Below are 13,836 nucleotides of genomic sequence, written 5' to 3' on the forward strand. Positions count from 1 at the left end.
ATGTCATAATAAATACGGTTACAACTGTGAGCGGTGTGTTAAGTGTACTTTATTTCTGGAAATAAAAAGAAAAACCAAGCCTTCGTCTGACCTGGTCACCCACGCATGCTGTGTAATACCCATGTGTGTTGACATTTCATTTGGTTTAGTGCAGTCAAAGTTATGTTTGGGGCTGCTTTGGCTGAACCTTGGCCAGCCTGTTTTGGGCAATCCTCTTACATACGGAGATTATATGAAGCAACTCAAATCCTTTTTATTATGTCCCAGAACCAACAAGGTTAATGTGTTTGTCAGTGTTGGTTGGAAGCACTACGGGAAGAGCTTCCATTCAGCAATAAAAGCAATGAGTGTGAACGCGAGCGAGATAAAGTTAAAAATTCCCTACTCAGCCTTGCACAGCCAGAGGCTAAATAAAACATGGCACATTTATAGGTCTATTGCTTGCCACATTCAAATGTTTCTGCATATTTGTTTTATTTATTGACGAGGAGGAATGCTGCGAATTTTTAGAGCCCAGTTTCAAAAAGATGCCTCTGTACCTTTGAGTCTGTGGTTAAAGACCTGGCCTTGGGGCAGAAAGGTTGAAAGCTACGGAAGACACTTTGAAGCACATGTTGGTAAATCAGTGCAATCTACGGCGAAAATGCGAGGATGTGACTCACTTTTGCTCTCTTGGGTGTCTCTTGCAGGAGTTTGCAGCCCTGACTAAGGAACTGAATGTCTGCAGGGAACAGCTTCTGGAGAAGGAGGAGGAAATCGCCGAGCTGAAGGCGGAGAGGAATAACACACGAGTGAGTCCAGAAGACCCTTAGGCACATGGGAATCTGGTGCTGGAGGGAGGTTCTTGCACCAGTACAAGCCTCTACAGTCCTCCACTGCATGTCTTTCTCCAAAAGGCTCGTTGCTCTTCCCTGACTCCAAAGTCCATTGTCATGTTATACAATTTCAGAGCCCATAATTTTTGTAGAAACAGTTTGTCCCGTGCTTATGAAATTAACTGAGACTGAAAGTTTGTTCTTTATTGGAAAGGTTGAAGGTGACACAGAATAGGATAGGGGCTGGTCATCAATTCTATATGCTGCTGTTCGAGTAAAAACGGTGCTGTAAGAAAAACTTCCTGCTTTTTAGGTCTACAGACAGGACTCACTCACTCACACACACTGTCTGAAACCGCTTGTCCTGAGCGGGGTTGCGGCAAACTGGAGCCTAACCCCACAACGCAGGTATAAGGCTGGAGGGGGAGGGGACACACCCAGGACGGGATGCCGGTCTGTTGCAGGGTGCCCCAAGCAGGACTTGAACCCCAGGCCCACCAGAGGGCAGGACCCAGCCAAACCCACTGCACCACCCTGCCTCCGCACCCCTCCCTTCCAAGACAGGACTCTTTGTTGTGAAATGCAGAGTTATTTGCTCTGATTTGTAAGTCGCTTTGAAGAAAATCTCCTAAATAAATGTAATAGGGACATCTGGTAACGTAGTGGTTAGTTGTTGTATTTGGCTCCAAAGGTCACTGGTTCAATCCCCACCTCCAGCTATAGTACCCCCTCATCGAGGTACTTACCCTAAAATGCTCCAGTAAAGTTACCCAGCTGTATAAATGGGTAAATAATTCTATGTTTGTAATAACTGTAACTTGCTTTGGTGAAAAGCATCAGCTAAGTAAGTTAATATAATATGACAGCTCCACAGACTGGGAAGCAAACGCGTTGTTTTTCGGATGGGAACAAAGCAGTGGAACCCCTTTCTGCCTCCCCCCACCGAGCAGCTCGCAGAGACCAGGCTGCCGGACGGCCCATCCCTCTGGTGAGCCGGGATGCCTCGTGCACACGCCTGCCCATCCCAAGGCCCTTGGCTGTGTGTTTGTATAGCCAGCCTTTTTATTTCTATTATGCCTTTGATCCCTTGTTCAGTGCTCTGTGTCACTGTGTGAGAAGAGCACTTGGGTGTAAATAAATTGAGTTGAATATTTATGAAATATTGTAAATAACAAAGCACGATAAAGAGCCCTAGTGAGAGCTAGTTCAGGGTGTTAAATTTAAGTTAAATTTAAGGCAGCACTTATTCCTGATTGCTATCTATTGGCCCATCGGATGAAACTTTGGTGCACAAATCAACTTGTATGCCAGCTCTTTTAATTAAAAATTAAATACCAAATACTTGTCAGAAAAGTTTGTAACAGTTCATTACATAAATCGGGGACCAGTTGTACATCCAATCTTTGGTTAAATGCATTGGATCCTCAGGGGGCGCGGTGGCGCGTTGGGTTTGGCCAGCGCCTGCTCTCCGGGGGGTCTGGGGTTTGAGTCCTGCTTGGGGCACCCTGTGACAGACTGGCATCCTGTCCTGGGTGTGTCCTCTCCCCCTCCAGCCTTGTTCCCTGTATTGCCGGGTTAGGCTCCGGCCTGCCGCGACCCTGCTCCAGACAAGCGGTTTCAGTGTGTCTGTGCATTGGATCCTTATGATAAACCAAGCAATGCAAAAAAAAAAAGGATCAGCAGTCAGAACTACAGAACTAAAAAGCCACATGAGGAGATCCCTTTGCTAAAACACACTGCTTTCAATTAGCTACTGATTTATGTATGTGGGGGGGGGCATTTGGACCACATTTTTGCTTCGACGATAACTGCTAAAAGCACATCTCACCACTAAGGAGTTATCGAGCATCATCAATAGGTCGCATAATATAATATTTTCTCTCTGAAGGAATGGAGGTGATACAGTATATTAATGCTGTACTTTGGATTTCGGCCTGAGGCCAAATAGGAGCCAATCCAGGAGACTTGTCACTACCAGTCCTTCAGAGAGACATATCATTTTCATTGCCTCTGTTTTCATTATCGCCTTGAATCTTCCACCCCCGCATCCTCCCAAGGACTGTTATTATGAGTCAGAATGTAATTTGTGCTTTTCTGACTCGCTTTCTATTATTAGATTAATTATTCAGATGCTATAGATGTGGTGAGATGACTGCGGGGTTGATGTGAAGCAGATTTACTCCGTCACGTTATGCGTCCGCTATCCAAGAAGTCTGGTGGTTAGAACAGGACAATGGGAAGGTGACAAGCCAGGAGTGTTGGAAGAGATGAGGGGTACTTATTATTCTGACGGGCCGACAGCCAAGATGGAGACGCAGGCGGCGGAGCCGTCTCTGATTGATTAAACAGTATGAGCTGGTGATGTGGGCCTCTGTCTGCCCGCTGTCCTTCTACTGCTCAAGGGCAGACTGCATCCTGCCCTCCTTGGCTGCCTCGTGTGGGATGTTCTCCATCCAGATCATCACATTGAGCTGTGGGATGCTCTTCTTGCAGGATATTGCATTACTCAGTGGGGTGCTCTCTTGCCAGTCTGTCACATTCATCTACGACATGTTGATCTTCAACACAGTCTCTTCCCAGGAAGTCAGAGAGCTCTGTGGGTTTCGCTCCAGTCAGACTGCCACACTGAGCTTTGAGGTCCTCTCCTGCAAGGCCGTGACGTTGTTCTATGCAATGCTTTCCTCCGAAAACGTTTCATTCTTCAGCATGATGCTCTCTTCCAAGACCGTCATATGGAAATACAGCATTCTGTCATTCAAGGCCTTTGCACCGAATACATTGATAAATAATCTATACATCCCAAAATTCTTGCACTTACCCCCTTTGAAAAAATCCCAATTCATTCTTGAAATGTGACCAAATATAAAAAAAAAAAAACAAAGAACTTTTTTTCGTTATGAATTTGTTTGTTCCAACTCCATCCCAAATTCACCCCAAAATCACACTAAATGATGCCTAATATAAGGACACGGTTGTGTAACACATGAAAAGAGCCGGAATGACAGTTAGTAATGTATAGAAAATAGATTTTAAAATAATGATTTTATAAAGTAAACTTATTGTGATAGGGTGAGCTGGCCTGAGGAAGATGAAGGCAGTGGCGTTAGGCAAAGGAGCGATAGGTGGGTAGTGGAGCAGACCGACCGAGAGGCGACATTTCCAGCTCTTGCTTTCATTTGTTCTCTTAGAATAAAAATTTACGCAGTGGGTTTAGAGAAACTGAATGCTGGAAATATATCGTTCGCTACGCTCTGTACGTTTTAACACTTCCAACTTTTTTCCAAACTATGAGTCACTCATGGATGCGCTGCCTTCTCCACTTTAGCCTGGCACTTTCTTTCACGTTTCTCTCTTTATGAGTCATTTTTCTGAAATGCAGCACTATAATAAACAAACTGGTAAATAGACAATAAAACCGCATTGGTGCAAAAGAGGATGCAAGTACAAACACGTGGATATGCAAGCCAGACCGATGAGTGCTGGACTGTAGCTGAGAGCATCGGTACCCCATTCCCACAATGCATCACTGTCTGTCACAGTTTTCAGATGCAGTTTCGGATTATTGCAAGCGACTGAATGTCGTGCACCAGGACTGGGCGTGACAGACCAGCATCAATAACCGCTTGTCCCGAGCAGGGTCACTGTGAGCCGGAGCCCATCTCGGAGACATTGGGCATAAGGCTGAAGGAGTGGGGCACCCTGACCGAGACACCAGACCATCGCAGGTCCACAACTAGTTAGCCAGGCACAGGTACTGGAGCAATCGCAGGGCAAGCACCTTGCTCAAGGCAGGGCTCAAGGCAGGGATCAAACCAGCTACCTTCAGAGCCAAAGGCAGTCACTCCAACCACAATGCCACCATCCACCCTTGTCACAGACCAGATTAATGAAATTCTGGATTGATAAATGACAAGTGTTATTAATAGTAGCAGACAGAATACATGACACACCAGGTATCATGGGATGAGTGTACATTCAGCATGCAAAGTCTTGGTGAGCCTTCAAAACAAACAAAACTACAGTGCATTAAAGCGTAAAAGCCACTGTGTTGTTATAACTTTGAGAAAACAGTTAAGCAAATGGTCAGCTGAAAATATATTACCTAAGACATAAATAAAAAGGCACTTTTTTCTGATTTAACACATGCAGCAGAACGCTGTCGGGCAGGATATATCAAACGTGCGTGCACCATTTGTGCCTGTGTTAAACCTTTATTCCATATTCATCTTTTACACTTAGGCTACACGTTTGTCATTTATTGCTGCCCTTGCCGGACTGCAGCGTTGCAGTCGAGCGACACAAAGAAGTCGGTGTTTTGACGGGCAGCTGTGCTGGAGTGCGGTGTGACGTGTGTTTATGTTCACCTTCGGGTTTATGAGGAGGTTGCGGTTGTCAGTTTAACCCAGATGGGCCACTTTTGTTACCGGCCGCTCGTTCTAGATAATCGCAGGGAAGGAGAGCGTGGCCTGGAGGTACCCGACCCCTCAGTGTTTTCTGAGCATGGAGTGGGTGGTGAGGAAGTGCACATCATCCATCTGGTGTCCCTCTAATGCATACACACACACACACACAAGATTCCCACAGTTCAACCATTGTACGTGTGTTCCCGTTTCCAGCAGACTTCGATAAAGGCCCCCCGTTCACAGCACTGAATTGTCTCTTCTCGCTGTCGGTGATCAGTCCTCGATCGATTACCCTGATCATCACCGTGGTTCAGAGTCTTTCATTTAATACTGCTGCACTTTCTCGACAAACATACCCACACACACTGGATGTACAACACAGTACTGTCGGCTACCTAATGAAATTATACATTATGGTATAATGTATGGTATACATTATTATTTTATAGCATAAAATATTTTATTTTATGCAGCATTTAGGGGACAGTGATTGTGCTGTAGGGGGTGCAGTGGCGCAGCGGGTTTGACCGGGTTCTGCTCTCTGGTGGGTCTGGGGTTTAAATCCCGCTTGGGCTGCCTTATGACAGACTGGCATCCCGTCCTGGGTGTGTCCCCTCCCCCTCCAGCCTTACCCCCCTCAGTTGCCGGGTTAGGCTCTGGCTTGCTGCGACCCCACTTGGGACAAGCGGTTTCAGATGGTGTGTGTGTGTGTGTGTGCGATTGTGCTGTGATAGAAGTTGGATGTTCATGGCGAAAACCTGAATCCTCCTGGTCATGCCATATTAGACCCTCATCAACTCTTTGGATGATGATGATGATGGTGGTGGTGAAGACTTTCTCTCTTCCCAGCTGCTGCTGGAGCATCTGGAGTGCCTCGTATCTCGGCACGAGCGCTCACTGAGAATGACTGTTGTGAAGCGGCAGGCCCAGTCCCCCTCGGGCGTCTCCAGCGAAGTGGAGGTCCTCAAAGCTCTCAAATCCTTATTCGAACACCACAAGGCCCTTGATGAGAAGGTGAGAAAAGACCGACCTGGGTTTAAGCGTCATCGTATTGCAAATGATGATTCCTGGCATATTTTGTACAGGTTTAAGAGCTCGAATGGAGTCTCTGAAAAGAGTGTAACTCTTGCTGTCCCTGCGGTGTCTTCCAGCATCAGTGGTGTTCAACGTCTGGAATGATCTTGTTTGTCCTGAAATGATTTCTTTGTTACTTCTGCTCCTCTACTTACCTGTGGATTACAGTACTAACCTGGGGATGTCAATTATATTAATACTTGTACATTTCCCATTGTTTTTTTTTTTTCCCCCCCACAGTTTATTTACGTCATGTCTCGCTTGCTCCAAGTGACTTTTAATATGGTAGAAAATACACTGACCTTACCTTATTTATCAGGCTTAACTGTTCCTGTCATTCTGTGATTTCAGTTTATTTTGCTCAGAGGCCTGACCAGTAATTTCACAGACATTTCACTTACAAATAGCTTATTATTAGAAAGTTTTGAAATATATTTAAATGGCAAACTTCTTGCGTAACCTCCAAACACACTCAGCTCATGTCCTATTAGGATCGGTGTCTGTTATTTCTTTACAGAACTTCATATAGTTTTGTAAAAATTTGTTTTCCATTGGAAAAAACAGATTAACATGTTGAAATGATTCCCCAGGAATGAATAAATGGGTTTAAAGGTCAAAAAAGAAATTCCTTATTAATCCTGTCTTACACCAACAGGGGAAAGAAAGACAATCATCAATGAAGTCTCACCCAGTTTTGGGGTAAAGGCAGTTTTCTGTTATTTCAGGTGAGGGAGAGACTGCGGGTGTCGCTGGAGAGGGTCTCAACCTTGGAAGAGGAGCTGACGGCAGCAAACCAGGAGGTAGCAAAGGCTTTTCTTTTTTTTTTTATTTTTAAATTCTCATTTCTCTATATTTTTTCCTACCAAGCCCTCCAACTCCGCAAAGATGGTGGCACTACGAAGAGATGATGCCTGTTCTGGGTATCAGATGCTGGACCTTCTCACAGTACAATATCACTTACCTTGTTAACCAGGGTACATTTACATTTACGTGACACTTTTCTCCCAAGCGACTTGCAATTATTTACCCGTGTTTATAGATGGGTAATTTTACTGGAGTAATTTAGGCTAAGTACCTTGTTCAGTGGTTCAGCAGCTGGAGGCTTTTTTTTTTTAATTAAAATTTTTCCATAAACAGGTTGCATATAATTGAACATGACAGGAGAACCATGCAAATCTTTTGTTTGCATTATTTTTCATAAGATGTTAATGTAAACTTTCTGATTTTTACCCCTTTCAGCTGTGAGACGTAACGTTCCTTTAGCTGCTGTAAATACTCTAGCGCTATTTTACCATAAAACCGGTGTCACACCTTCTATTATCAGCACATCCGAAGTTCAGAGAACCGATGTGGGTACCATGTTTCTGCAGCAGGACATCCCGTTTTATTGACCCGACTCCCGTCGGCTTCAGCTGAACTCCTGCCTTCCTCCTCGAAAGTCTCTCACTTCCTTTACGGGTTTTGCACACACTACTGCTTGTGAGTGTACGACGTCATTTCCATCATCGTTGTTTTCCAAATAAGACTTAGAGTGTGTGACTGCAGGATGGAGAGCAGTTACAACAGCTCCCATTCTGCCCAACGAGTGCCCTTTTTGGGAAGTGTCCCACTCAAACAGTTGTCTGTAACCCATGGACACATAAACACGGTGAACATGAGCGGCTGTCAAACATGGAGCTGCATTAACGGGAGACTGGTTTCACCGAACACGGTAATAATCACCCTAACTCCACCATGGTTTACTCTTGTACCGTTGTGCGCTGTGCCCTTGGGGTGATTTGCAAGATGTGTTTCTAACAGAAGCCACAATTAAACCTGGACATTTTCAGGTTGGGGGTGGGGGAGTAGGCCGGGGGGTGGACTTTATTGCATCACACACTCCCGGTTTCTCTCAGTTTTCCCCCCAGAATTGCTGTTAAATGTCTGGTTGTGTCTCTGCCCCCCTGACCGCCCCCCCCCCACCCCCCACCCCAGATTGCGGCATTGCGGGAGCAGAATGCCCACATCCAGAGGAAGGTGGTGTCGAGCGAAGGTGGAGAGGAGCCGCAGGAAGCCACTGACACAGCCCAAAAGGTCCATGGCAAGGTGGTGACCCCTTTGTATACTCAGACAGCAAAATTTCAGCCGGCCCACATTAACAATATGGTTTTCATATCAACCCATTCCGCTGGCCTGACTGTCGATAATCACTCACTCTGCACCGCTTCTTTCAGGGCTTACGTTTACATGACTTCATTTAGCAGACACTTTTGTCCAGAGCAACTTCCAATGAACTCTATGTAGTGTTATGAGCCCACACACCTTATTCACCGTGGTGACTTACACTGCTAGATACAGTACTTACACTGGGTCACTCATCCATACATCAGTGGAACACACTCTCTCTGTCACTCACACACTATGGGTGAACCTGAACAGCATGTCTTTGGACTGTGGGAGGAAACCAGAGCACCCAAAGACTTATGCTGCTAGATACACTGCTTACACTGGGTCACTCATCCATACATCAGTGGAACACACTCTCTCTGCCACTCACACACTATGGGGGAACCTGAACAGCATGTCTTTGTACTATGGGAGGAAACCAGAGCACTCGGAGAAAACCCACACAGACACGGGGAGAGCATGCAAACTCCATACAGACTGAGCAGGGATCAAACCCATTTCCTCTCATACCACCCAGGCATTGTGACACAGCAGCGCTACTCACAGTGGCACACTGTTCTGGTGGTCCACAGCCTATCCCCTAGTATGGGATACTAGTCTGTTGCTGATGGAGTGTCTGTACTGTACAATTGCACTGTGCAGTTACATTTTTCCAGAAATACAACATTTAAATATCACATTCCTTGAATCAAAATGAGTAGAAACATAATATTAAAATTAATTAGCTTAAAACTTAAAATTGTCAACTTACGGGACTGCTTTCATTAATCACTTGTCCAGGTCAGGATCACAGTGGTGTGGAGCCCATCCCAGAACCACGGGGCACGTGGCCAGGATGGGTTGGCAGTACATGTGCTCCCCGATTTAAATGGGGTTACATTCCACGAAACCCATCCTAAGTCGAAAATGCATTTAATTCAAGTAACCTACTAAACATCAAAGCCTAGCATACATGCGATGACCATTATGGGCTTGCCGCCTTCATGCTGGGCAATTATCTTGAGTTTCTCCTCAAGAGTAACTGCTTTCCTCTTCTTCTTACCACCAGTAGCAGGAAGCACAAATGCAAGTTTCTGTGACATTATGGATGCACAAAATGCAACGTACATATAGGGGAGGTATCTGTATAGTGACCACGTGAAAGACTGGGAGATGCGGATCGCTGCTGCTGCCCAGCATCGCAAGAGAGTATCACACCACACATCGCCAGCTCACCATCTCAAATCAGAGACCACCTGTACAATGAACTACACACACAATGTCTACAACCACTTGTCCCAAGCGGGGTCGCGGCAAGCCGGAGTCTAACCCGGCAACACAGGGCATAAGGCTGGAGGGGAAGGGCACGCACTCAGGACGGGATGCCAATCCATTACAAGGCACCCCAAACAGAGCTCGAACCCCAGTCCCACCACACAGCAGGACCCGGCCAAACCCGCTGCACCTCCGCACCTCCCCCAACAATGAACTAGTAAAGAACAAATTAATATGGATATGTTCCACCAGGATTTAGGCTCAAAAGGTCTCCAAAGAAGGTCTTTGAAGGATTGTCAAAAGCTTCATTTGGATCTTTGGCCCACAGTAGAAAGCAATAGATGGCCTCCAGCAGAGATCAGGTGGGATAGCAGTGTCTCTTCCTGTTGGAGGGAATTGTCAAGTATACTTAACTTTGCTTCTTGTGTGTGTGCGTGTGTGTGTGTGTGTGTGTGTGTGTGTGTGTGTGTGTGTGTGTGCATGCGCGAATGAGAGATATTCTTTTACCATGACCAAACACTCAGTGAGCAAGCTGCTATCAAGGCGCTGTCCCGACACCACAGAAACTGTCCCTACAAGTAGAGTTTGTCGACAGATCCACGGATCCGTTTCTAGTGAAGCTCTCAATCTGCGTTCACAGCGAGCGTCGCTTTTTTCTGACAGTTACATTGTGGAGGGGTTTCGTCCCAAAAAAAAATGTATTATGTAAAAAGAGAGCAAATTGTGTCTGGAAGGGAAGCCACCCAATTGCAATCTGTGTCCAATAAGAATGGGAAACAATTTAAAAATCCAATTATAGCCACGAACCTTGGGGCAGTTTGAAAGACGAGAGGCGACCTGGCTCCTCTTTAAGATGCCGTGGACCACGCAGTGCTCTCATGTTCTCATGTCCCTGTGCCAGAGGCTGTTACCGTGGTAATGGGTGTTTGTAAAGGTAATCTCAGACCTCCAAGCTCCAAAACTCTCATCTTACTGAAGTCCAGCTGCACATCAGTTCAGCTGCACACATTTTGAGAGCGTTCTTCATCTGGAAGGTTCTGAGCCAGTGTAGTGGGTGTCGCTGTCATTCTGTTGTGTTTCTTTTCATAAATGGAGGGAGCAGTGGCATCACTAAGGTTGGTGTCACCCAGTCCGGTAACTCATTGTGTCACACCCCCCCCCGACGTACCAGACCATACAGAATCCTTAGTTATGTTTTTTGTACTAATGTTACTCATAAATCGTAATTCCCCTATATCACTGAATGTAATGCAATACTAGTGACATAAACAACTAGCAAAATTAAAATTAAACCTTTAAATTGCAATATCATATACACAGCCTAAATGTATTTACATTTATATAGTTTCATGTGCTTAAAGTGAAAATTGGGTAAGAAAACAATAGAATTCAAGGTGAAAACGTTTAACGACTACATCAAAATTATGTTTACTTTAATGTTATTGATATAGGTTCACAGATACTAATTTCCACAATATTGTAGCTAAAACACCAAAAAATTGACAAAATCAGCGATACAAACAGCAGCAGCAACGGAAACCAGAGCGCGTTAATGTAGCGTGCAGAGACGAAACCATGTGATTTGAAATGTCACTGTAATTGGGTAATAATGAGAGCTCTGAGCAGAGGGCATTAGGAGGTTCAAAAAGTAAATGAGCACAGAATTTTACCCTTGTAGGTATATTCATAAATGTAAGCTGCGTTTTATTGCGAAAAAATAATACATTTCTGCTGAAACACACCCACACACAAATTTTATCGACAGTCATTTTGGTGTCATCCCCTCTGATGGTGTCACTTGGTGCGGTCCGCACCCCCCCCAGTGACGCCACTGGGAGGTAGGAGCCAAAACCCGAACGTCTATGTTTGTTAGTACTTGTGGACAACAAACCATGAAGCACCGGGCGATGTTCCGCAAATATCGTTCCGGATCTGGCATCCCATCCTGGGTGTGTCCCCTGCCCCTCACACCTTGCACCCTGTGTTGCCGGGTTAGGCTCTGGCTCGCCGCGACCCCACTCGACACTGCCTGCGTGCTCATTCATTGTCTGTTTCATCCTGCCCTTTCTGTGTCTGATGGACGGAGAAGTAACTGCTAATGGACACATTGACAACTCATTCATATTAAGACTTGTGCTTCCTTTCACTTGAGTCTGACGCTTTATATTTGACTTGGTAACCTTTGCAGTGTCATAAACGGAACTTCTAAACAAGAAAGAAATGTTATTTTGACATCGTCTGAGAGTGTAATTCTCTTAGCAGGAGCATCGTTCTCATCAAATGGTATTTTAAGAGGGAACAGGTCAGATGAAGCTGGACCACTACGATGACTCCTACAATGACTTGTGACAATGGGGTGGAATGACCCAAAAAATCGTCTTCGTAGTGTTTTCTTCTCGCGTCTGCGGCATCGTGAGGCCTGACGAACACTCGAGTGTCTCGGTGCAGTTCTCCGTGATTCCTTCTAAAAGCTCTTCTTCTGTTTGTGCAAATGATCACCCCACTGTGTGTCCTCTGACTCCCCTTCTGTATCCCTTTGTGCTCAGCGTCTGTCCAACGGCTCCATGGAGCCCGCCAGCGAAGCCAACCAGGTGGTGGAGCTGCAGGAGCTCCTGGAGAAGCAGAACTACGAGCTGGCCCAGATGAAGGAGCGCATGTCCTCGCTGGCCTCGCGTGTCTCCGAGGTGGAGCAGGAGCTCGAAACGGCACGCAAGGACCTCATCAAGTCCGAGGAGATGAGCAACAAGTACCAGAGGGACATCAAGGAAGTAGGCGCATTATTGATGAAGCTCCTCTGATATTTCTTTAATGTGGAATGTGTGTGTGGCTGCCTTGCGCTGCGGGTGTACGCCATGAGCCAAGCGCCGTACGATGAGGACATCGCAGGAGCCAAATTGGTGCATTAACTGGCTTGTGGAAAACGAGGAAGGAGACACGACCAAGCAAAGTCATGTGTGGGTGTGTGCTATTTGTGTCAGTGTGTGCCAGTGTTTATGAACTCAACGGGCTGAACGTGATGTGGCCCAGAGTAAAAATTATTATTGGTTGCTCACGCCTCAGCATGCATTATTCAGACTGCCGGTTTTTGTGATCGTTCCCATGGTTCGTCGTGAAAGACATCGTGTTTCACGGTTGTGTCAGTGTGTTGCACTGAATGCCATGTTGAAATGTGCGCACACACACTTCTGCGGTGCTCTGCTCTGCTCACGTGTGCGCAGGCCATGTGTCAGAAGGAGGACATGGAGGAGCGGATTGTTACCCTGGAGAAGCGCTACCTCAGTGCCCAGCGGGAGTCCACCTCATTGCATGACATCAGCGACAAGCTGGAGAACGAGCTGGCCAACAAAGAGGCCTTCCTCAGACAGGTGATCCCCTCGCCCCTCTCATATTCGTCACTTGGCTTGGTCTTCCATGGCTTGGTTTTCTACTTAAAATGTCAATGAACAAGTCTTGATCTTGTCACTTGTTGCCATGCCAGCAACCACGCCCTGAGAGTTTGGAACATGACTTCTGAAGCTGTAGGGTGCCAAGTTGTTGGGTTCATATCCCTTGATGTCTTCCCACAGAAGACCTTGAGAAGTGTCCATCATGGTGGCACATCATGGAGCGCCTTGGGACCCTGGATCACTTGATGGTCTAATGAAAGCACTCTGTATGATTAGTGCTGCCAATCAATGCCTTTGAGAGCAGCGCATCTGTCGCCGACGCATTGCTTGCCAAGCAGTCGGTGAAAAGGGAACAAAACTTCTGAGATCACATGACAGCAGGGTTTCTGATGGGACCTGCTTCACAGGGCTAATAGGCTTTGAGACGCTAATTTCTTCAGCATGAGCTGAAACGCGCTCTTCAGTTGACTGTAAGGTATTGGACAGCAGTAGAGTCTTCATTCGAAATAGTGGCGGTGGACAAATAATGGAAACACATCAGGAAAAGGACTTTAATGTTGAAATGACTACTATAATTTATAGTTACACAGCTGCAGAGGTGAGTTGCCCGTATGTGTGTCAGTTATGAAAGCCCTCTGATGATGACACTTTCTGTGAATTTTCAAAGCAGCATGAGGCTACAACAGAGTTCCGAAGAGGGAAAATAGCTGGGGCCCAAATTGTAGCTTCATCTCTCAT

General features: G+C 46.0%; 1 protein-coding gene across 1 annotated transcript in view; it reads left to right on the top strand.

Annotated features, from left to right (window-relative positions):
- Nucleotides 1–692: 692 nt before the first annotated feature.
- The window catches only part of LOC108942402 (liprin-alpha-2-like), a 39,325-nt gene continuing 26,181 nt past the window's right edge, over nt 693–13,836 (top strand). Inside the window, exons 1-6 of the mRNA XM_029252196.1 lie at nt 693–791; nt 6,068–6,232; nt 7,018–7,092; nt 8,267–8,377; nt 12,259–12,480; nt 12,931–13,077. Of these exons, the coding sequence (XP_029108029.1) occupies nt 6,122–6,232; nt 7,018–7,092; nt 8,267–8,377; nt 12,259–12,480; nt 12,931–13,077 (666 nt within the window). The 5' untranslated portion in view covers nt 693–791; nt 6,068–6,121. The remainder of the gene's footprint in view (nt 792–6,067; nt 6,233–7,017; nt 7,093–8,266; nt 8,378–12,258; nt 12,481–12,930; nt 13,078–13,836) is intronic.

This window comes from Scleropages formosus, chromosome 5 (genome assembly GCF_900964775.1).
Source record: "Scleropages formosus chromosome 5, fSclFor1.1, whole genome shotgun sequence".
In the NCBI taxonomy this organism is placed as follows: Eukaryota; Metazoa; Chordata; class Actinopteri; order Osteoglossiformes; family Osteoglossidae; genus Scleropages; species Scleropages formosus.